Genomic DNA, 22,541 nt, shown 5'->3' with positions numbered 1-22,541 from the left:
ATAATGGAAAGGGTGTTATAATTTGCTTATATGTAGATGACATGCTCATTTTTGGCACGGATTTGGAACAAATAGAAAACACAAAGAAATTCTTGTCAAACAACTTTGCTATGAAGGATATGGGTGTAGCAGATGTTATTCTTGGGATTAAAATAACCCGAGATGAAAGCACTATAGCTTTATCACAATCACATTACATTGAAAATGTGCTTAAAAAGTTTGATCTTTTCAACTGTATACCAGCATCTACACCCATGGATCCTCAATTAAAATTAGTATCTAATGCTGGTAGGAAAATTGATCAATTGAAATATGCAAGTCTAATTGGTTGTCTTATGTACATAATGACTTGTACAAGACCAGATATTGCATATGCTATTGGAAAATTGAGTAGATACACAAGTAATCCAAGTAGTTTGCATTGGCAAGCTTTAAATAGAGTACTTAGGTACTTAAAGAAAACTATTAACTATGGATTGTGTTATAATGGATATCCTCCAGTTTTAGAAGGGTATTCGGATGCTAGTTGGATTACAAGTTTGGAAGATCATGCATCTACTAGTGGGTGGATCTTCATTCTTGGTGGAGGAGTCATTTCTTGGGGTTCCAAGAAACAAACATGTATTACTGATTCCACCATGGCAGCAGAATTTATTGCATTAGCCGCTACATCTAAAGAAGCAGAATGGTTAAGAAATTTGCTTTATGATGTACCTTTATGGCTTAAGCCAATTTCACCTATTTCTATCCGTTATGATAGTGAGGCTACTCTAGCAAAGGCATATAGCCAAGTATATAATGGAAAGTCTAGACACATTGGATTAAGACATAGTTATGTCCGACAATTAATCTCTGATGGAGTGATCACTATTAATTATGTGAGGTCAAGTGAAAATTTGGCAGATCCTTTGACAAAAAGTCTTGCTAGAGATGCAGTAAAAAGGACCTCAAAAGGGATGGGACTCAAGCCTATTAATTAGAGTCACCCATGATGGAAACTCGACTCAACGCTTGGTATAACGTCAAGTCTTGAGTTCAATGAGACAAAGTACATCATTAGTATGTGACTGTTAGCACTATAAATAAATCCATCCTAAGATTAAAGTGCTAGGTACCCGTAATGATAAAGGAAGGATGAGTAATGTATTCTTAATGGACCCATAACATAAATATGTTAGAGTGTTATAATTACGGGAACACTTTTGATGGGATCTACCTATGTGAGTGGAAGTGTGGCCGCTTCTAGGAGCTTAAGGGCTTGGCTCTGACAGCACTCATGAAAAGAGGACATAGACACATGGCTATAATAGTGTCCCTAGATACTATGCATTGACTGATGTTGAAATCATTGTGTGAAATGTGTTCAGTTAATCAAATGGAGTAGTTGGTTCAAAGCTTAGTCTACCATACAATTTCGATTAACTTTAACATGTTTTCACTAAGTGAAGGTTCAATCGTAAGACACCTTTATTTATGCAAATTGATTTCCAAGAATATCAAAATCTAAATATTTTGAAAATGGGGGGAGATTGTTGGAATATTTTCAAATATTTATAGTATCCCAATAACTATAAATGAATGGGTGTAATTAATCAAAAGATAAAACTTTTGGTCATTGGTCAAAAGTTATATCATTTGATTTTTTAAAAAAAGAATTATAACAATTCAAAAAATATTATTTGAATAGTTACAAAATTAAATGAATAATTATTATTTATTTATTCATAAAGACACCTATTGAAAGATGTCTCTATGAAGAGACATGAAAATTCCTATAAATAGGAATGGGATTTCATTTGGAAATTATATCAACAAATTCTAATATTATTTCTTCTCTTCCTTTATTTTCTAATATTATTAGATTATTCTATAAAGTATTGCTGCAGAAATCCTTTGTAGAAATTGAGTTTTTGTTATACATTACTCAGTGCATAGTGGACTATTCTCGTCAGTGCAAAACATAAATAGTCATTGGCTTCATTGTATCCTCGAGGTTAATTTGCTTGGAACTCGTTTGCACACTGAAGATAAGTGGGGGCGAATATAACCTTAAAGATAGTGGCTTGATACACGCCTTGGAGCCTGTCCTATTTCTTCTTTTTCTTTTCGAGTTCCGATCGTGTGTTCGAGTTTTTTCCTTACCGGAGTTTTGTACTAACAAACAGGAGTGACCAAAATGATAAAACTATGTAACGTGGGTGTTTATATTACAAATATTTTATTCTAAGTGCCTATCTATAAAATTTACCCAAAATACTAATGATATGGATGATTAAACCACGAGGTTTAAATCGAAAAAGTGACTAAATCTCAAATTTACTTAAAATATAGGATGGATGGCGTATTTTAACCTTCTTTATTCTTTGCTTGTGCTTTTCATTGAGAGTATAGGCCTCCCTGCCCCTCCCAGTCCCATTTATTTTGGTGGGTGAAACTCACAAGTTATTACAAAAAGAAATAATCCAAATTAAAATAAGCATTGTCAACATGAAGAGGTTGAATGAGTGTTTCATATAAATTAAGCTGCAAATCAGATATGTAGTTATATATATAGTTTGTAGTGTACCACTTTTGCAAGTAACATCTATCTTCCAAAATCATCAACATGAAATGCAAACCTCTTTTGCAACATGGGGTCATATATGATCACAATTTTCCATAAATGCTCATTTTCTTCATATTTGATTAAGATGACGTCCTTCAACTTTAATTTATAGATGAACTAAACCTTTCACTTGTATTATTCATGTACTAAAGATGTTCACACTTCCCATAGAACTTTTACGATACTAATGAGCTCTACAATTTTACCCACATATCTAAACCTTTAAATGGTTCAGAAGAGTGGTTCGAAATTTATTTTAAAATTAACTAAACTCCCAAAATGTTCGTGAATTAGTTCGTGTCGAAACCATTTTTTGTACAGTTCGATTTATAAAAAGGAGCATTTGTCTTTTCTTCAGCTTTTCATGTATGCATGTGTGTGTATATATATATGAAAATCACATTATTCCATATTCAATAAAGCATTCAATTTCTAGATAACACATAAGAGAAAATCAATTTTCAACTTTGTTGATAAGTCGACTCTTTTCGATAAATTTTTTAAAGTGTCATCTATTGGAAGGTGTCATTATTGATCTCGATCGGGGTTGTCTCTTGATTTTATAGAGAGCCCAAGCGTAAAAAATTATCTGAAGAGACAATGGGAGTGCCTCATTAGATTGGACCTAAAAGGACATGGGTTCAAACTCTATCAAACATAGATGCTCATGTCCCTTAGTAGGTGATTGTGCACCACACATAGTCTGATCTGATGAGGCACTCTCACTCTCTTGAACCCACTCTCTCTTTAAGCAATTTCAGGTACTTAAGCTCTCTATTAGTTTTGATTTTCAAATGTTTTTATATAACAATTCAATTCAAAAATTCCTTTAATCAAATTAGCAAAATAAATGTAAAAAACTCATAAAATTATTTTCAAGTATATGATTTAATATATTTTATGAGTATAAGATCCCTTTTAAAAGGTCATTAAAATACTTCTAAACATTTTAAACTAAGTCTAAGGCTTAGTATCGGTGCCTTGACCTAGTTATATCAGTACAACTAAGATAGAAACCAAAATTGTGAAACCATGAAGAGTAGTATTGCAACCAACGTAAAAGTATTGATACTTTCATGGTTGTGTTGGTACCAATCTGGGATTGTATCAGTACCAGCCTGGGGTTGTATCCTAACAACCTCAGCAGTTTACTCCCTAAGACTCCTTTGAGGACTTGTACCGGTACCAACCAGGAGTTGTATCGCAACAACCTAGACAATTTACCCCTTAAACTTCTTTGGGGACTTGTATTGGTACCAACCCAGTTGTGGCAATACCATTAACTTTTAACAACTATATTTTTAAAGGTTAGTACCAATACTAAAACCTTTGTATCGATACCTTATGTCTGCTGACTACAATTAATGCACAAATTGATTGATGTAATGATTCCAAAATGCCTCCAATGACCCCAAACTTACTAGAGGGTATAAATATAGATCAAGGGCACCCAAATAAATATAAGAAACAAACCTTCAAAGATCAAAGAGAAAAAATCTAATCTTTCACCTTGTTATTCTTATTTTCACTTGTAAACACTTTGCGGGTTCAATTCTTATTCATGCTTTCAAGTGTTGTTTTGTACTTTTAAGAGTTATGTCATTGTTTATCTACCTTCTAGTCGTGCTTCTTCATTCTCAATTGTATTTTTCAAATTTATGAGGGTTTAGGTTCTGGATAGAAAACCTTAAGGAGAAGTGTGCCTAATTGAAAAGATAGCGTTGTAAAAATTAAACATTGTCCTTAAAATGTTCAAATTAAAGAATTTGGGGAATACTTAGTGGTGTTAAGCTAAGTAATGAACATAGACAATTAGAGTCGAACCACTCTAAATCTCTTATGTCATTTTTCTTAAGTTTTTTGTTTTAAAATTTTTAAACACAAATTCATCCTCTCTTGGTGTAAATTGATCATAACAATTGGTATAAGAACTAGATATCTAAAGACAGTGTAACACCCCCAACCCGTCTCCATCACTGAATTAGGGTTACAGAGCATTACCGAACAAATTAGAACGTTTAACTTCAAAACAAAAAAATTATTAAGCAATTTAATATCAACATCTAACAACTTGATATAGCCATAGTAAGAATAGATTATTAAGCCTTAAATCGAAATTATGGATCCCTAAAAACAGTTTGGAAACAACTTGGGATCAAATCGAAATAAAACATAAAATTTTAGAAAAACATGAAAATTTGGGAAACAGGGGTCACACAGCCGTGTGACATAGCCCAGACCGTGTGGATATTTGAAGTATAGACACATGGCCGTGTTCCAACCCCTGTGAGTATTTAAAATAGGGTCACACGGCCATGTCGCAGACCGTGTGCCAGACCGTGCTACAAACTCACTTGAGATACACGGTCATATCGCAGGCCGTGTGTAGCAAAAGTTACTCCTAAAACAAGCCATTTCAAAACCAAAACTTGCACACCAAGACACTCCAATTCTATCAACATTCACATGACCAAACACACTTCAAACACATTAAAAACATACCAATTCAATTTGTAATACCCCCTACCCGTATTCATCGCCGAAATGGGGTAGAGGCATTACCAGATTTTACCGAATAAATTTTTCGCAAAATCCTAAAGTTTTTTTTTTGAACTCAATATAACCCCTTTACAAGTATCTAATCTTCCCTGCAATTGTAAACCGAGACCAATCCAACACAACCAATCCATTTCAACATATTTTCAAGATAGATTTAACGTATTCATAAGATAACCTCATCACATACCAAAACCAAAATTTGTTAGCCATACCAATGGCTAACCATACATTCATTTCACATTAACATTTACTTTACTAGCTTATACATGCCATTGATTTTCAAAATAAAGTTTCTTTATATACCGAGATCTTGAGGTTGATAGTGTGATACGTCTCTGACTAAATCCGACCTCCGAGCTCTTAACACTACAAAACAGGGAAAAAGAAACAAGGTAAGCACTATGTGCTTAGTAAGTTCATGTAACAAGAATTATACTTACCTAATATTTTCAATACAATGCAATAAACATTCATACATCCATTCAATACATTATTCCCCTATCATGCACAAACTCAACATTCAAGTTAGTCCAATAATTTCCATGTATCAATAATATATATACCATGATTGATGAGCTCATCAATTTCATGATTTCCATTCCATTTTTATTTTTCCATATTTATCCCGTTGAACTACTTGGAATTTCGATGGATTTTCAGGGGTACACCTAAGTGTACAAATCCGGATCCGTCAATTCATATTCATGTGCGCACATTTTCATTTCAGAGAGCACACCCCCGCGAACCTCATCCTTACAGCGGGATTACCAGTCCAAGCTAAATCCCGTATAATCTAAACTCATAGAGTATTGTCGGGATTACCAGTCTAGGCTAAATCCCCTGCAATGGCAATTACTCTAATGAGCTTGGATCTGAATTACCAGTTCAGGCTAAATTCAGACCTAATTTGGATTACCCGTCCGGGCTAAATCCATTTTCGACATATTCTTCGGGAGGGCTATATCAGGATAGGATCACCCGTCCGGGCTAGATCCTTTTTACCGTCAATTCCTTTTCAGAGATCCATTGAATTTTCCTTCTATTTAACCTGGATTTCTTCCCCTTTTTATCAAATATATCAATGTTTCATCAATTTTCATTCAATTAACATTCAAATCATATTCACATCAATAACAAACATTTCAAGCATTTAAGAATATAATTCAAGTTACACGAACTTACCTCGATACTTGTTCGTAAACAAAAATCTACTAATCTCGAAATTTTTCTTTTCCTCGATCTCGATCTAGCTTTGTATTTGAATTTTCTGGATCCAAATAAATAAATTTAATCATTAATCTAATACATTTCATGTTCATGTGTAACATTCTCTATAATTCCATTATTATTTATAGTGCATTCAAAGCTGTCTCATTGAGTCATAGTCACTAAATTATTTATATTTTGAGCTGCAGAACTTCAAATTAAGATCCGCTAATTTTTCCTGAAACTAGATTCACATATCTTATTACCATAAAATTTTTAGAATTTCTGGTTTGGCCAATAAGTACAGTTTATTCTTTAAAGTTTCCCCTGTTTCACTGTTTGACAGTTCCGACCCCTCTTCACTAAAAATTAATTATCTCATTATACAGAATTCAGATGATATTCTCGTTTATTTATTTTGAAAATATACTCATTAAATATTCTAAACATATAAATTTAAGCCCCTAATTATTTTTATCCAATTTTTGATGATTTTCCAAAGTCAGAACAGGGGAACCCGAAATCATTCTGACCTTGTCTCACAAAACCTATTATATCTCATGATTCACAATTACATTTCTTACGCCATTTCTTCTATGAGAAACTAGACTCAATAAGATTTAATTTAATATTTTATTCATCCTATAATTAAATTTATACAATTTTTGGTGATTTTTGAAATTTAACCTACTGCTGCTGTTCAAAACTATTCTAGTGCTTAATGTTAATTACCATTTTTCCCTAAGCTTTCAATAAACGATAATTTCATCCCTGCTCAATTAACCTCTCAATTGAGCTGATTTTTCTCAAATTAACACTTTATCCCATCACTTTAAACTACTTTATAACCTTTGGAAATCAGAATTTTAGCACTAGACTTTAATTCCAAGCCTTTTCACAATTAGGTCCTACAAATCAATTTCCATTGAAATTACCTAATCAAATCATCTCATAAACAAATTAAAGCTTAAATTTCATGCTATTACATCATAAAATTCTAGCACATATTCATAGCAACTTTCAATTTCATTCATAAAATCAAAAACTAATGAATTTAGTAATAGGACCTAGTTGTAAAAGTCTTAGTAACACAAAAATTACAAGAAAAAGGCAAGGATTAGCTCACTTGGTGCAAAAATTATGAAAAACCAGCTTGAATAAACCCTTAGGACATTTTTTGGCTGATGAGAATGTAGAAAAATAAATAGAATTCTAGATATTCCAATTTGGTCTCATTTTTATGTTAGTAAAATTTGTTATTTTCTCATTTTACCCTTATTTCACCAATTCTCCTGATTTTTCTCAGCTTATGCCGCCCAAAATATCTTCTTTTGGGCTTATTTGCAATTTAGGTCCATCCTCATTTAACAATTGAGCTATTTAATTCTTCTAGTAACTTTTATACCTTTTTCAATTTAGTTCTTTTCACTTAATTGACTACCCAAATATTAAAATTTTCTAACGAAATTTTAATACCATATTACTAACACTTCATAAATATTTATAAAAATATTTCCGACTCGATTTTATGAGATCAAGGTCTCGATACCTTATTTTTACCCAATTTCTTCAATAATTGCTTTTTCTAACTAACCACTAAATCGGTAAAATTCTTCTATCTATATTTTCATACGATTTTTCCTATCATATCAATATTCATGCAAAAATATTAGAATAAATTTCTTTTTAAATTGAATTTGTGGTTACGAAACCACTATTCCGATAACCTTGAATTTGGGTCATTACACAATTATCCTATAAGTTCTAACCAATATACCTTTCAAAAGCACTACAATTCATGCACCAAAATCATTCAAAAACAAAATTACAATACCAACTTCAATCATATAACAGTGGTACTAAAAGACCATTCCATCTCAATTTATACCACTACAACTTACTATTTAGATAGAAATAACCAAAATGACCATATCAATAAGTTTAAACATATACAAGCCAAACCAAAGCCATATATACAACTAAGAACAAGTAAGGCCAAAACATACCACATGTTCAAACTAATCCAAAATACCTATTATATCAAAGTCATATACATGTCATTTATAACCATTTGACAAAACATCCAAAAAATACCAAAGTAGATGACAGATAGTGTAATAGAGCTCCGGAAAGATTCCAACCGAACAAGCTTTCTGAAGATCTACAAGATAGAGAAAAGAAAGCAACTACATAAGCAAACGTTGCTTAGTAAGCTTGTATAAGAGAAACTCAAACTTGCCAAATAAACAATTTCATAATTAACCATTCAAGCATTGTTGAATCTCTATATGCACATTTCTTCCTAAACACACCATTTCATAAGTTAGAAAGTAAATACATGTATAAGAACATATAATTCATAATATGTGACATTTCATGCATAAGATCTCAATATATAAATCATCACTCACGCAATAAAAAATCTTTCTTTTCAATTCAAAAGTGCATAACCATTTCAAATCACATACAAACCTTTACTTAATGGTTCATTCCATGATTCCCTTTTCAACACATCCTTTTCTTTTGTCATCCTTTTCGAATAACATCCTTTTCAACCTTTTCATTTGATATCCTTTCGGATACATCCTTTTCAACCTTTTCAAGGATTCGAAATACCAAATATAATGCCATGGTGTCTTTCAACCATGATCTTTTCCTTTTCGAGTATAATACCATGAGGTATTTCAATTACGATCATTTTCTTTTCTCAAACCAAAACAATATTAATCATCAATACATAAATACATATAAGAAAACTATCAATTAATCTTATAAATTCAAATGTAATATTTTAAAATAAAATACGAACTTACCTCGATAAAAATTATTGTAAAAACGAAGCCATTGACTATTCCAACACTTTAGCTTTTCTTCGATTTAGGTCTGGTTGATTCGTTTCTTGATATGCAAGATAGGAGCTTGGCCGAATACTCTAAGCTCTACTCTAATGGTGTTTTTGGTTTTGAAGAGCTAATGAAGAAGAAGAAGATATCATTTTTTTAACCTTTTGTTTTATTTAACTTATCATTTAATTATTAGATTACTAAATTAACCTTTAAAAACTATTAAAATTACACTAAAACCTACTCATATTTATCCACTAACTTAGGTTATGGTATAATTACCATCCAAGTCCATTGATAATCATTTCCACATCCATTTGATCCTTTTAACTAATAGAAATCAACCTTTACACTTTTTTCAATTTAGCCATTTTTACTTAATTAACTATTTAAACCTTAAATTTCTTAAAATTCAATACGACCCTAATATAACCCTATAAACATTAAATAAATATTAAAATATTAACTCACTCATCAGAATTGTGGTTACGAAACCATTGTTTCTGACACCATTGAAAATAGGCTATTACAGACAGTATTACAATCAAGAGAAAAGATCTTTAATAAGCTTAAGATGGAAGCCACAAATTAAGATATTTGCCTTATGTCTCTAAATTTTGAGGGATTACAAAAAATTATGAGAGAATGCCAAAAAAATATATGGAAGTACTAAAAAGTACCAAAAATTATAAAGGAGTACCTAAAAACTATTAGGGGTACAAAAAAAATGAGGGAATACCAAAAATTACAAAGGAATACCCAAAAAAAAATATGAAGAAGTATAAAAAATTATAAGGAAGTACCAAAAAAAATACAAGGGAATATAAAAAGATACGATGAAGTACAAAAAGTTATGATGGACTAAAAAATATTGGTTCATATTAAAAAAAGTTTGCTTTATTAATTTAATTTTAAATATTTTTATATTTATTAATGTATATTAGAATGTAGAAATAATATACATTTTTTACTACCAAAAATCGATTTCTCATGCGAAAACTTAATTGGGAGAATACAAAAAAAAAAATTATGAAAGAGTACCAAAATCTATGAACAATACCAAAAAATGTATATGTGCACGTACCGGCAAATTATGAGGGAGTACAAAAACTATAAGAGAAAATAAAAAAATTATTAAATATTTTGTTGCTAACTTATACCTACTAAATTGGTTAAAGCTTAGGGTGTGTTTGATAAATTAAAAATTCAAGTGCTGAAAAATTAAACAATGATTTTTTAATACTGAATTTGATATCTGCTGAACTCACATTAGAAAATTGCTTGGTAAATTAGTAAATATAAATACTTAATATAATTATGTTGTTTGATAAAAGTAAATATTAATTTTTTTAAAAAATATTTATTTCTTAATTTTAATCTTATAAATATAATATTTTGTTTAGATAGTTTTATAGTTTTGGGTAAAAATAAATATATTAATTTGAATATCTCTACTTTTTTTTAAAAAATTAACAATTTATTTCAATCTTTTAATAAAATAAAATCAACTTAATATTTTCTAGCTCAAGTGATAAGTAGCTTATCTTATTCAACATTTTTTTTTGTTGAAAATTTTATATTAAGTAAAAATTTAAAATAATTATCAAACACATTTAAAATATTAAAGGTTAAAATTTTCCATTTTCAATGAAATGAAAATTTTTAATGGTTTATCAAACACAGCATTAGATAAAAGTACTAGAGAAGCCCTTATACTTAGGGGTGGATTGCATGTTGACCCATTTACTGAAAAAATGGGCAAATTAGGCCTTATACATTTTGAAACATGTAAATTGGCCTATTTGTTAAATTTTTTCTGTTAAATGATGACGTGTGATGTTAAATCAATGCCGAAAATTATTTTTTATTGTTTAACTATAAAATGGCCACCCAACTATTAAATTTTTTTATTTAGTCACTAAACTTTTTGAAATTAAATACTTTAGTCACCCTAAGTAGATGTGGACTTTTTTATTGGTCTAATAACAAAATCAACCCTCTAATTTTACACATTCTATCAATTTGATCCTAAATATAAAAAATTTAATAAATTTAGCTCTCATTGCTTACTAAAATTTTCATTTAGTTCTAATTCTAAAAAAATCAATAAATTTGGCTCTCAACATTTACAAAATTTGTCAATTTAGTCCTAACTCTTAAAAAAAATCATTTTTAGCCCTTTATAACTCATCGACTAACCCATGTGAGATATTAAAAAAAAGTACTATTTTTTAAGCCACTTGTAACAATTTCTTTTACTATAATTTAGGCTTTACAGTAGACCCAACCAATTGATTTAGAACCTATCCAAAATAATTGGTTGCATTACTACCCTAACATATAACACTTTTAATGCTTTTATTTTCTTTTGGAATCTTAATTTTTTGTGTGTGTTTTATCCTAGCTTTTTAGAGTTCTTTTTCAAGTGACTTGAAAGAGGGTAGTTTTCTTTTTTTCTTATTTTAATATCTCACATGGGTTAGTTGATGGGTTATAAGGAGCTAAATGTGTGTTTTTTTTTAAATATTTTTAAGTTCTTAGAGTTGGGACTAAATTGACAGATTTTGTAAATGCTTAGTGTCAAATTTATTGAGTTTTTTAGAATTAGAGCTAAAATGAAAATTTTTGTAAACATTGAGGGCTAAAATTGTTGAAATTTTTTCATATTTAAAATCAAATTGACAGAATGTGTAAACATTATAGGGCTAATTTTGTTACTAGACCAATAAAAAAAGGCAACATAAGCTCAGAGTGACTAAAATATTTGATTCTGAAAAGTTTAGTGACTAAATAAAAAAATAATAGTTGAATGACCAAAATAGAATGAAAGCATATTTGGGTTTTAACAGAAAAATTTAACGAAGGACTAATTTACATATTTTAACCGAAATGCATAAATGTTAATTTATCTATTTTTTCAATAAAGAGACTGAACTACAATCTAGAGGGCTTCCTTGGTACTTTTACCTAAACCTGATTTAGTAGCAAAACTGGGAGGTTGTTGGCCAAACATCCCTTTTTAACTATTTTATAAAATTAAATCGTTAATTAATTAATCTATTTATTATTGCATATAATTGTCGTTAGTGTTGAGCCCAAAGTTTTCCGTTTGTTGCCTCGTGAGTTGTGACCACGTAAATGAAGTTTGCCTACTTTCCCCTTATAACCACTGAAATTTTGAGTTCTATTTTATTTTTTATTCTTAAATTGTGAGCTTATTATTTAACGTATCTCTAATTATACTAAATTCTTTTTTTAATTAAATCAAATAATTGTCCTTTTACGCAAGGCGTCATGGCCACTAAAATCATAATTTTTTATAATTTATAAAATTTTAAGATAGTAATAATAAAATTATATTTTAAGATAAAAATTTTACTTAATCTTTTAAAATTTATAAAAATAATTAAATTATATTTTTAATTTCATAAAAATATATAATTTAATTTCGATCTCTTAACAAAAATTTCTACTGCATGTAATTCACGCAATAATTAGATTTTCTTTTTCTTTCTTCTCTTTTAGTCCCAACCATTCCAAATATTTTGGGAAAGAAAATAAATCTAACTAACGGCCTTTTATCAACTGTCAACCAAGCACACACTTCTGGAGCATTGATCTCCTGTGGGTGGACTGACTTTATTTACCTATTTCCCGACTAGTTCAAGATTCGCGTCCACTTTTGTCTTTTTGAAATTTTTTTTTAACTTGGGTAAACTACACCATTAGTCACTAAATTATGGGTAAATTTTTTATTTGGTCACTTAATTAAAAAAATATAATTTAGTTATTGTACTGTTCACACTTTTGCACAAATTGAAAGTTTTCTTTCTCCTTCTTTTTTGCAATTCAATTTTTTTCATGAAAACATCTTTAGACATCACAAACATGTGGACCGAAATTTAAACAATTTTTTTCTTCGATTTTCGGCATGTGATTGTCAGATCAACTTGGATCTAAAGTATATTTTTTTACTTGTCTATGGGTATTGATTCAACATATCGATTATCGAATCGTAGCTTGGAGCTCGCTAGCGAAATTTTTAAAAAAAAATTAAGAGACTAAACTTTTGAATAGTTTAGTGACTAAATTGTAACTTTTTTTAGTTGAATGGTCAAAACGAAAATTTAACCATAATTTAGTGATTAATGGTGTAGTTTTTTTTTTCTTTCAATATCTTTCGATTCTACGTGGCAGAACTTTATCGGTCACGTGGCAGGTAGTAAGATTATAGAAAAACATGGTGTTGGTATGGCATAGAATATAATTCCCATAGCACCTAACAGTCTTCCCTCCAACTGTATCTTTAAAATGTAAGGACTATCAATCTCTCACTTGTGCATCACTGAACTTGAACCCTTTAAACATCAGTTTCATCAATAACCCTTCATTTCAATCTCTCCACAATAACCCTTTTTTTTGTTGTTGTTTTGTTTGAATAAATTTCATCTATAGACCTTCCCATATGTCCACCATTGAAATTGAAACCATGTCCCATCTTTCAACACTCCAAAGTTCATCAGATTTTCTTAGTACAACCACCATAATTGCACTTACCATCTTCTTTTCACTCCTTTGTGCTTGTATCATCATAGGTCACCTACTTGAAGAGAACCGATGGGCTAATGAATCGATTACAGCACTTCTTTTGGTATGTTGTCTTTCTGACCTTAAATTTGTTTTTGGGGTAAGAATTGTTTGTGATTGAGGCCTGGATACAGGGATTGTGTGCTGGAGCTGTGGTGTTGTTGGCGAGTAAAGGCAATAGTTCTAAGATTCTAGTGTTCAGTGAGGACTTGTTCTTCCTTTATTTGCTTCCTCCAATCATTTTCAATGCCGGGTACGATTTACTCTGATCATTTCTAGGTGAATTTGGTCAGGTAAAGATAAAATTTGGTAATTAACATGGAAATCTACTGCAGATTCCAAGTCAAGAAAAAGCAGTTCTTCAAGAATTTCACAATAATTTTGATGTTTGGAATATTTGGTACAGTGATTTCATTCTGCCTCATATCAGTAGGTAAGATCTACTGTTCCCTTTACTATTTACCAGGGAAATTTGATTGTTAATCCTGGAATTCACCTTAGTTATTATATATGCAGATAAGCTTGAGCAAAGTCCTAACTTGGTTAACATTTGCTGCAAATATTGCAGGTGCCTTTTTGCTGTTCAACAGAATCGGTGTGACATCTTTGAATACTCAAGATTACTTGGGTGATATAACGATTCCCGGTTCATAGTTTTACATGCTGCCTGGATATTTTATTGTCCAGAACTCACACTTTCAGTTTCCTCTTGCAGCTGTTGGTGCCATACTGTCAGCAACTGATACTGTGTGTACATTGCAGGTATATTTGATAAAATTTCTACTGTTTTGGTATAAAGATAAGTTTGTTATGTCACTAATATGCATGAGTTTGGTTCTTATGTTGAAAAGGTTCTCAGTCAAGATGAAACGCCCTTCCTTTACAGTGTTATATTTGGGGAAGGAGTGGTGAACGATGCTACTTCTATCGTGCTTTTCAATGCAGTTCAATCACTCGATTTCAACAATATCGATGCCATGATATCCTTGAAACTGTTGGGGACCTTTCTTTACCTCTTCTTCACCAGTACCATTCTCGGTGTAGTAGTAAGTCTTAACATTTGGCTGCTTCAATTACTGAAAGATTTTTCAGTGAATATGCTTTCACTTCCTTTATTTCTTCCGTTACTATTTAAGGCTTTAAGCAGTATCCATATCAGCCTCACAGTTTTGGTCTTGTTTCATCTAAATTTGAAGTTACTTTGAGGACTTAATAAGGTTTTCAATAAAACTAAATTTACTCACTGCTGTTTTTTTTTTTTCCTCAGGCGGGTCTTTTAAGTGCTTTTATCATAAAAACACTCTACTTTGGAAGGTACATATGCCTTATTTCCGCCATTTATGCATTTCTTACTAATGTTTCTTCCAATAGTTCACGAGCAGTTATATAATCCTTTGTTCTCTTAAAATTACAGGCATTCGACAGACCGGGAAGTTGCACTCATGATGATCATGGCTTATTTGTCATATATGTTGGCTGAGGTGCAATTTTCTTCTTCCTTCTTTCCATTATAATAAGTCTGGGATACAGATTTGAAACCAACATATGAGACGCTTATCTTTGAAAATCACGAGTTTATGCCTGTATTTTTTCTTGCAGCTACTGAATCTCAGTGGGATTTTGACAGTTTTCTTCTGTGGCATTGTCATGTCACATTACACATGGCACAATGTTACTCAAAGCTCAAGGATAACAACAAAGTAAAAACATTCCTTTGTCTTCAATGAATCTTCAAGAACCAAAACTATGACATGTTTAATCCTCATTCTTTGCACCGGTTGATGTTCAGGCATGCATTTGCAACAATGTCATTCATTGCAGAAACATTTATATTCCTATATGTTGGCATGGATGCCTTGGACATTGACAAATGGAAAGCCAGCAGTGCAAGGTTTTTTTTCCCCTCTTTTCTGATGTATCTTTCCAGAAAATTAGGCGGTTGTCACTCAACTAATATAACTCCAATATGCAAATTGGTTGATTGAGCAAGCGGCTATAATTTCATATGATTCTAACTTGGATCACATTCTGGATTCAGTGCAGGAACTTTTATTGCTGTCAGCTCAACACTGTTTGCATTGGTGTTAGTTGGAAGGGCAGCATTTGTGTACCCTCTAGCAAACTTCATCAATTGTATTCGTAAACGAGACGGTTCAAATATCGCGTTTCGAAAACAGGTAATATACTTAGCAACCGTCCAAGCATTTAGCTATTGTCGAACAGTTTCCAATCCGAACTTTTCTCTAACTCCTTCAATTCTCAGTTTATAATGTGGTGGGCAGGCCTCATGAGAGGTGCTGTTACTATTGCACTGTCTTATAACCAGGTATATGCTCATATTCCTAATTTTGGTTTAGTAACTTAATTTTCTTGTTTCTTTATTGATATTAAGATCAAGTATGCTCAAATGCAGTTTTCAAATTCCGATGATGAAGATACCCAAGATTCAGCATTGATGATCACCTCTACCATTATTGTAGTCCTGTTTAGTACAGTGGTAAGCTAATTAGTTCATAACTTAATGATTTGACTTTGTGCAATATACTGAACTTGCCATGTCAGAAACATTGATGTAATAATGTTGTTGTGGAACAGGTTTTTGGTTCCATAACCAAACCATTGATAGAAGCAGTGCTACTAAGACATGCAAAACCAAATGTTTCAGATGCTACTGATATCCCCAGCCTAGATGACTTGAGACTTATGTTCATTGAAAATGGTGAACCAAGTGACATGGGAGCAGGCCCTAGGAGGAGTAGTTTGAGGTTGCTATTGACTCATCCAACTTGGACAGTTCATTACTTATGGAGAAAATTTGATGATAGATTCATGAGACCAGTTTTTGGAGGAAGAGGGTTTGTTCCTTTTGTGCCTGGTTCACCCACTGGTGCCTCTGATGAAGCTTCAAGAACTTGAAGAACAATCACATCTATGTTACTCTGACTCTTTATAGGTATGAAGATATGACCTTCTAGAGATCCTCCTAATACAAGAAGAAAATACAGAAAACTGAGCATACTCATATGTGAAGATACACCAGAGTCCCAGTAACATAGCTCTGTAGGTATTAAAAGTTATTTATTTATTTATTTTATTTTTTGGTTTGTTGATGATGCTATAGTAAGTGCTTTTCCTATCCCACAATCAAATATTTTGTTTTTCTTTTTTTGTAAAATAGTGCCAGTGTAGTTACGAAAGTATCAGCGTACAAGTTTTGTTCAATTCTAAGAATAAATAATTATCTTCTGAAAGTCGTGCTATCCTCTTATGCTTTGCACACAAGCGATAGCCAATAAAGGTATAATAGACAAAGACTTGCTATTAAGAAAAAGTAAAGCATTTCTCCCAAGTAACATACATTTCCTTGCTTCCAAGTAAAGCATTGCTGAAATGAGTTAAAACGTTCCCTTTTATTCCCATTGGCAGATCAAATTTATAAAACAACCCTATACCCTTTTTTGAACCATATCCCACAAAAATGGATCAAATCTTTCTCGGCCTTTGCCACAGGTTGTACAATTTCATCACGAAATATCTAGCAACATATGCCATGAAAAGTGTAACATTAGGCGATGTTTCTCATCAGGCTTCAGCTCAGTTACCTTCTCCAGGTGCTGAATCAGCTATATCGAGCTCCATGACCGACCAAGCAACACACCCTGTGGCTGAAGCAACACCAGTTGAAGACTCAAGTTTGCAGGCCAAAGTAGAGCCAGAACCAATGTATAATCATAGTGAAAGTGGAATTCCTTCTGCAACATCTAATGAAGAGAAAAATGAGGATGTTATTGAAGCAGCAATGTCTGAAGCTCGACCTCCGAAGAAAATGGTTAGCATAAATGATACAGTAGAGGAGATGACTGCAACTGCAAGCAAGAAGAAAAGTAAGAAGAAAAAAAGAGCAGAAAAAATGGGTTCATTTGACCAAGAAATAGAGGAACCAAAACCTTTGAAATCGATTCTAAAAGTAGGGTCTAAGATAGATTATGAGAGCAACAGTTTGGGGTCTACCTGAATTTACCTTGCTGGTAATGTTCTTTGTAATGGTTCTTGATTTGTGAATATCATATCATATCAATTTGTGAACTTAGATGAATTATTGCAGTTTTGATTCTCCATGCCAAAAGCAAATTGAGAGAACTCAACACTGTTTAATTTAACCCTGAGAACACATGAATATCATATCAATGCATTATCCTTTATCTTCAAACAAATCCATTATTATAAAAATATTAAAATGCTGAATAAAAGTTTGTTTTTAAGTTAATTTATTAAATTTTCATCAGTGATGATCTTGCTACATACAGTTGCTGGTTAAATACTTATTTTATTATTATAAATGAATTAAAAACAAATAAACAAAGGGCATTTGTTACATCCATCTACATAAATGAACTTTCCAATGAGGGTATCATATGGCACAACTTTTGCACCCTAAGAATCACTTTCCAGACCAATTTTTTTGGCGAATGAATATCAACTTCTTTCAACATCATCTTCTGAGTCTGATTCATAGTCAAAAAATGACCTAAGATACCAAGTACAATGATCATTCCAGTCAGCTTTGTTGCCATCAATTCGCCATTTCTGGTCTTTTATCATTTCCGGAGAGAGTCCCCATTCCAGCAATTCTTCATCCGAATGATTTATTGCTAAGCTATATTCACCGCCATGTCCCAACTCCATAACTCGAATCTCACAATTCCCAAGATTATTTAAGCGCTCGAATTGTTCAACCGTCCATTTGAACCACTTCATTAGGAACACCCGTGAGGCTAGACCGTGTGAGATTATTATGAGATTCAAGTCCTGAGAAGAATCGCTATGAAGCCTATTCAAGTCTATGTCTCTCCAGAGAGATTCAAGAAAACCTGCAAATATCAATGATTTATCTTCGATTTAGCATCCACTGATCCAAACTACATATCAAAAGCATTTAATTATTTGGATTCATTCTCTAAGATTAAAGAACAAAATAAGATTATATATCAAACCACAGATTTGAGATCTCTTTCCAACATCACTTGAAAGGATAGAATCATATCTGGCTCAATCCTACTTCTAACTTGAAGACTTTCAAAACCAGTGAACAATGAGCATACACAATTATGGTTAGCTCGCTCAAAAATGGATGACATGGCAAATCAAGCACTCAAAAACCATTTTAGCGAATAATTCCCGAGAAGTTGCTCTCGATACTCATCCACAGCTATCATAAGAAGAATTAAAACCACTCATCAAGTAAAATTATCTAATATTTTTGCATGTCCTGCTACGAGACTATTACCCAAATAGAAACATTTTGGGGATAAAACAACTTGCCGAACCTATTTCCTAGCATTTCAAAGACATCATTTTGTTGCAGAGTTAAAAATATACACATATCAAAGAGATCTATGCTCATAAATGGTTAAGTAAGCAATGAAAGACATGCTTGTATAAACAGCTTAACAGTCCCGTAATATTACTTCTCTTTTACCATTAACACAACAGAACCCAATTTTCATTTAGAAGTTCATAGCTATCAGAGTTGCAAAGCAAGCCATTGCCAATTAGTACCATTTCCAGAAGCATTTCTTTCCAACAATAACAAGAAGAAAATATAGATTGATTTTAACAGTCTCTTAATATTTTTGTTTTTCTTATTGCTTTCACAATCAGTGAAGAATACTAAACTACTTTAAATTAACACTTGCACTTTCTTTTTTCTATTTCTTAAATGACTATGAACTGATAAAAAACCATTCGATTCTCCATCCACAAATGACCATTTTTCTTCATAGAAGCTTAATGCCCTTAGCAAAATTTACAAAAAAAAAAAACTCCAGAATGAAGAAGAACTTACTTGAAACACGATCAAAAACATCAGCGGCGGATTCACCTTCAGGGAACCTATAAAAAAACCTCCCAAACCTTTCCCTCGTCTCCTTGATAATTTTCATCCTTTCCTCAACCTGGAAATTCCCAAAGTCCTGTTCTCTAATCCTACACTCTTCCCTTACGCCAATCACCCTTTTCTTTGAAAACGATTTCCCGATCTCCCGTAACGTGGATCGGGTGCGCTCGTAGGGAGAGACATAGAAGTAGACCCGCCAATCGGGGCAAGGCCCATGGCTGGAAACAAGGTCCCGAAGGTGGGAACCAGCCAAGCGGGCTTGGGCACGGCCTCCTTCGGTCAAGGAGATCTTGTAGTCGGGGATTGTGGAGTAGGCCGAGGTGTCTAAATTGCCTTCGGACTCACCATGTCGGACTAGGATTATACGTTTGGGTAACAGCCTGGTTTTGCAGGATTGGTGGTTGTTTTTATGGTTGTTCTCTTCCATTCTTGTGTTCAATGAGGGGAAATAAATGGGTTATTGATGAGGAAAAAAATGGTTATCGTATTGAAAATGGAAATCTGCAGTTTGAAAGATTTGATTTTTCTCCTATTTATAAAGCTTGGCTTGTTGAAGGGTTTCTTTTAATTTCTTCAGGCATTGTTTACACGATTCAATGGGATAAGATTCCATTTGTCTTTCTTGCGTTTTCTTTCAGAGTTTTCAACGGTCTTAATTTCTGCATTTATTTTTTTAAAATAATTCGAATCCAACTCATTTTATGAACATCGTCTCTTTTTCCCTTTTTAGAAATCTGGGTTATTCATTTTATAATTAATTTTAGGATAAACTACTAAAATACTCCCTTTTATTTCCTTCAACTTATATTTTGTGAAACTTTCTTGCATTTCAAACAAAAATTTTAGGTTAATTATATAATTAGTTCTCATATTTTTTTATTTTGAGTAATTTCAATTTTTTCTTTATGTTCTTTTAACTTTCTTTTTTTTTCTTTATTTTCTATTCTCTTCTGCTTCTCATCTATTTTCCTTCATTCTCCGTCTCTTTTAACGTAAAAGAAAAAAATTAAATTGCTCAAAATAAAAAAAATATAGAGACCAATTGTATAATTTAACCTAAAATTTTAGTTTAAAATGATGATTTATCGTGCCACATCATCTTACTGTTACACCGTTAACGATAATTAATACTCAGTGACTAAAATGTTATAAAACGATAACGTAAGTGACAAAAACATAATATTTTTAACATAAATAACTCAAATATAATCTAAGACAAATAGAAGCACCTATTTTAATAGTTTACCCTTAATTATATAATTATAGTGGGGATTCATTTTTAGGATGAAATAAGTCAAAAATGACGGTGGGATTCATTTTTAGGATGAAATAGAACACGGTGAGGTTAGGTGGCGACAACTGTGTCAAAGGAAATGCATTATCGGGTTTGGGTTTGGGTGCGGGTGCGGGTGCGGGTGCGGGTGCGGGTGCGGGATAATATAATGTTTAAAATGTCAAAGCTGTTGTTCATCCTTTTTGACAGTCGATGGCTGTCTGCGCCAAATTTCACACAGGATGAGAATCTTGTTGCTTCAACCATTGTTTACATGTTTTATTTTCATTTTTTAATCATTTAAAAGAGTTTGTTTTACCCTTAAAAAAATTCTAGGCAACTACACCTGATCATGAATCGTGTTACTCATTCAAATACGAAGGTTCACTCGAAAACTGGAAGAGTTTATATAAAAAATAGGTTCGAAAAATAGAATTAGACAAAAAATAAGACCCGTTTTTTAGTAGGGTCAGGCCTCGAGTAAGGTTTTTTTGCTTGGGCCTGGTTTATTTCGACCTAGCCCAAACAAGATGTTTTGTTGTCATTTTGTTGATGTTTCGTTATTATATTGTTACTATTTGGGTATTGTGTAACTATTGTTTTATTTTTAATTTTGCTACTATTTTAGAGGCATTTACTTGTTAAAATGCAACTATCTTACTGTCATTTAAGTATAAAAAAATTTCAAATGTATTTTCAATTTGTTGAGAAACATTTATTTTAATTTTTTTGTGTATTTGATGTATAATATTTTTTAAATTTATTTTCATATAAAAAATAATCTAAAAGATTAATACGGGTGAGTCGGGTCGGACTTGAGTTTAGCATTTTTAATTTGAGTCGAGCTTAAGTAGAATTTTAAACCCAATTTTCAAACTAAGCATAGCTCAAACCTAAAATTTTGCATCAACTCGACTCGACCTATAATCAGGTTTATTAACAACTAGCATCTTAAAATGGGTTACAATGATGGGCTTGTTGTTTGGGCTAATAAATAGCCTACAGGAAAAAAAATTAGTACTTTATGTTACAAGACCTCAGGGTGATAATCAGCTTGAGGAGCTGACACTAGTAAGCATTTTATTCATCTCCTCTGTTAAAATAGATGTCGATAATGGCGATAGAATAATTGCAAAAATAAAGAAAAATAAGAATACACAGATTTTATGTAGAAATCCTTTCAGGAAAAAACCACGAGTAGAGGAAAATAAATTCACTAATGTTGAAAAACGAATGATCCAATATGAGTTTTGACTATATTTATTTAAAGGTTGAAAAACTTCATTCTAATCAATGTCAAATAGAAGAAGTGTAGTTCTATACAGATTTTACTTATGCAGCATGGTCCGTACCGCGAGGGTCGGATTCTACACAGATCCCCTTATTTTACCACTATATTTCTTTAATAATGATTTGGGTCATACAACTTTAACAATCTCTACATTTACACGAATTCTCAATGAACAGGTTCTCTACCTCTTCCACAAAACCCTTAAAGGGGTATTCTTCAACAATAACACCAACCAAGTCTAAGCAATGCTCAAACTTGGTTATAGGAAGTGACTTAGTCAT

The 22,541-nt window shown here is 31.9% G+C and overlaps 3 protein-coding genes across 3 annotated transcripts; 2 read left to right on the top strand and 1 right to left on the bottom strand.

Moving 5' to 3' along the window:
• The first annotated feature begins 13,539 nt into the window (after positions 1–13,539).
• On the top strand, positions 13,540–17,886 carry LOC107941395 (sodium/hydrogen exchanger 1). Its single transcript, XM_016874961.2, has 14 exons — positions 13,540–13,864; positions 13,935–14,053; positions 14,136–14,233; positions 14,369–14,428; positions 14,516–14,562; positions 14,652–14,846; positions 15,068–15,114; positions 15,215–15,281; positions 15,400–15,500; positions 15,590–15,691; positions 15,839–15,977; positions 16,064–16,126; positions 16,214–16,297; positions 16,396–17,886. Exons 1-14 carry the CDS (start codon positions 13,679–13,681, stop codon positions 16,714–16,716), a joined length of 1,629 nt encoding a protein of 542 aa, XP_016730450.1. The 5' UTR covers positions 13,540–13,678; the 3' UTR covers positions 16,717–17,886.
• On the top strand, positions 17,279–17,886 carry LOC107941398 (uncharacterized). The gene has a single exon (XM_016874963.2). It carries the CDS (start codon positions 17,279–17,281, stop codon positions 17,813–17,815), a length of 537 nt encoding a protein of 178 aa, XP_016730452.1. The 3' UTR covers positions 17,816–17,886.
• A 221-nt stretch (positions 17,887–18,107) lies between these two features.
• LOC107941397 (phosphoglycerate mutase-like protein AT74) lies at positions 18,108–20,382 on the bottom strand. The gene is made up of 2 exons (XM_016874962.2): positions 19,646–20,382; positions 18,108–18,671 (listed from the first exon to the last, which is right to left on the bottom strand). Exons 1-2 carry the CDS (start codon positions 20,121–20,123, stop codon positions 18,277–18,279), a joined length of 873 nt encoding a protein of 290 aa, XP_016730451.1. The 5' UTR covers positions 20,124–20,382; the 3' UTR covers positions 18,108–18,276.
• Positions 20,383–22,541: the final 2,159 nt, after the last annotated feature.

Source organism: Gossypium hirsutum, chromosome D11, assembly GCF_007990345.1.
Source record: "Gossypium hirsutum isolate 1008001.06 chromosome D11, Gossypium_hirsutum_v2.1, whole genome shotgun sequence".
Classification (NCBI taxonomy): domain Eukaryota; kingdom Viridiplantae; phylum Streptophyta; class Magnoliopsida; order Malvales; family Malvaceae; genus Gossypium; species Gossypium hirsutum.
Note: the sequence above shows the minus strand (reverse complement) of the source record. Positions and strands in the feature narration are given on the sequence as shown.

Coding starts and splice junctions, on each gene's coding strand:
- LOC107941395 (XM_016874961.2), top strand. CDS start 13,679: ATGTCCACCATTGAAATTGAAACCATGTCCCATCTTTCAACACTCCAA. Junction 14,429..14,515: donor GAATACTCAAGATTACTTGG/GTGATATAACGA, acceptor TTCCTCTTGCAG/CTGTTGGTGCCATACTGTCA. Junction 15,978..16,063: donor ATATCGCGTTTCGAAAACAG/GTAATATACTTA, acceptor TTCAATTCTCAG/TTTATAATGTGGTGGGCAGG.
- LOC107941398 (XM_016874963.2), top strand. CDS start 17,279: ATGGATCAAATCTTTCTCGGCCTTTGCCACAGGTTGTACAATTTCATC.
- LOC107941397 (XM_016874962.2), bottom strand. CDS start 20,123: ATGGAAGAGAACAACCATAAAAACAACCACCAATCCTGCAAAACCAGG. Junction 18,672..19,645: donor TGTTTTTGATCGTGTTTCAA/GTAAGTTCTTCT, acceptor TGATATTTGCAG/GTTTTCTTGAATCTCTCTGG.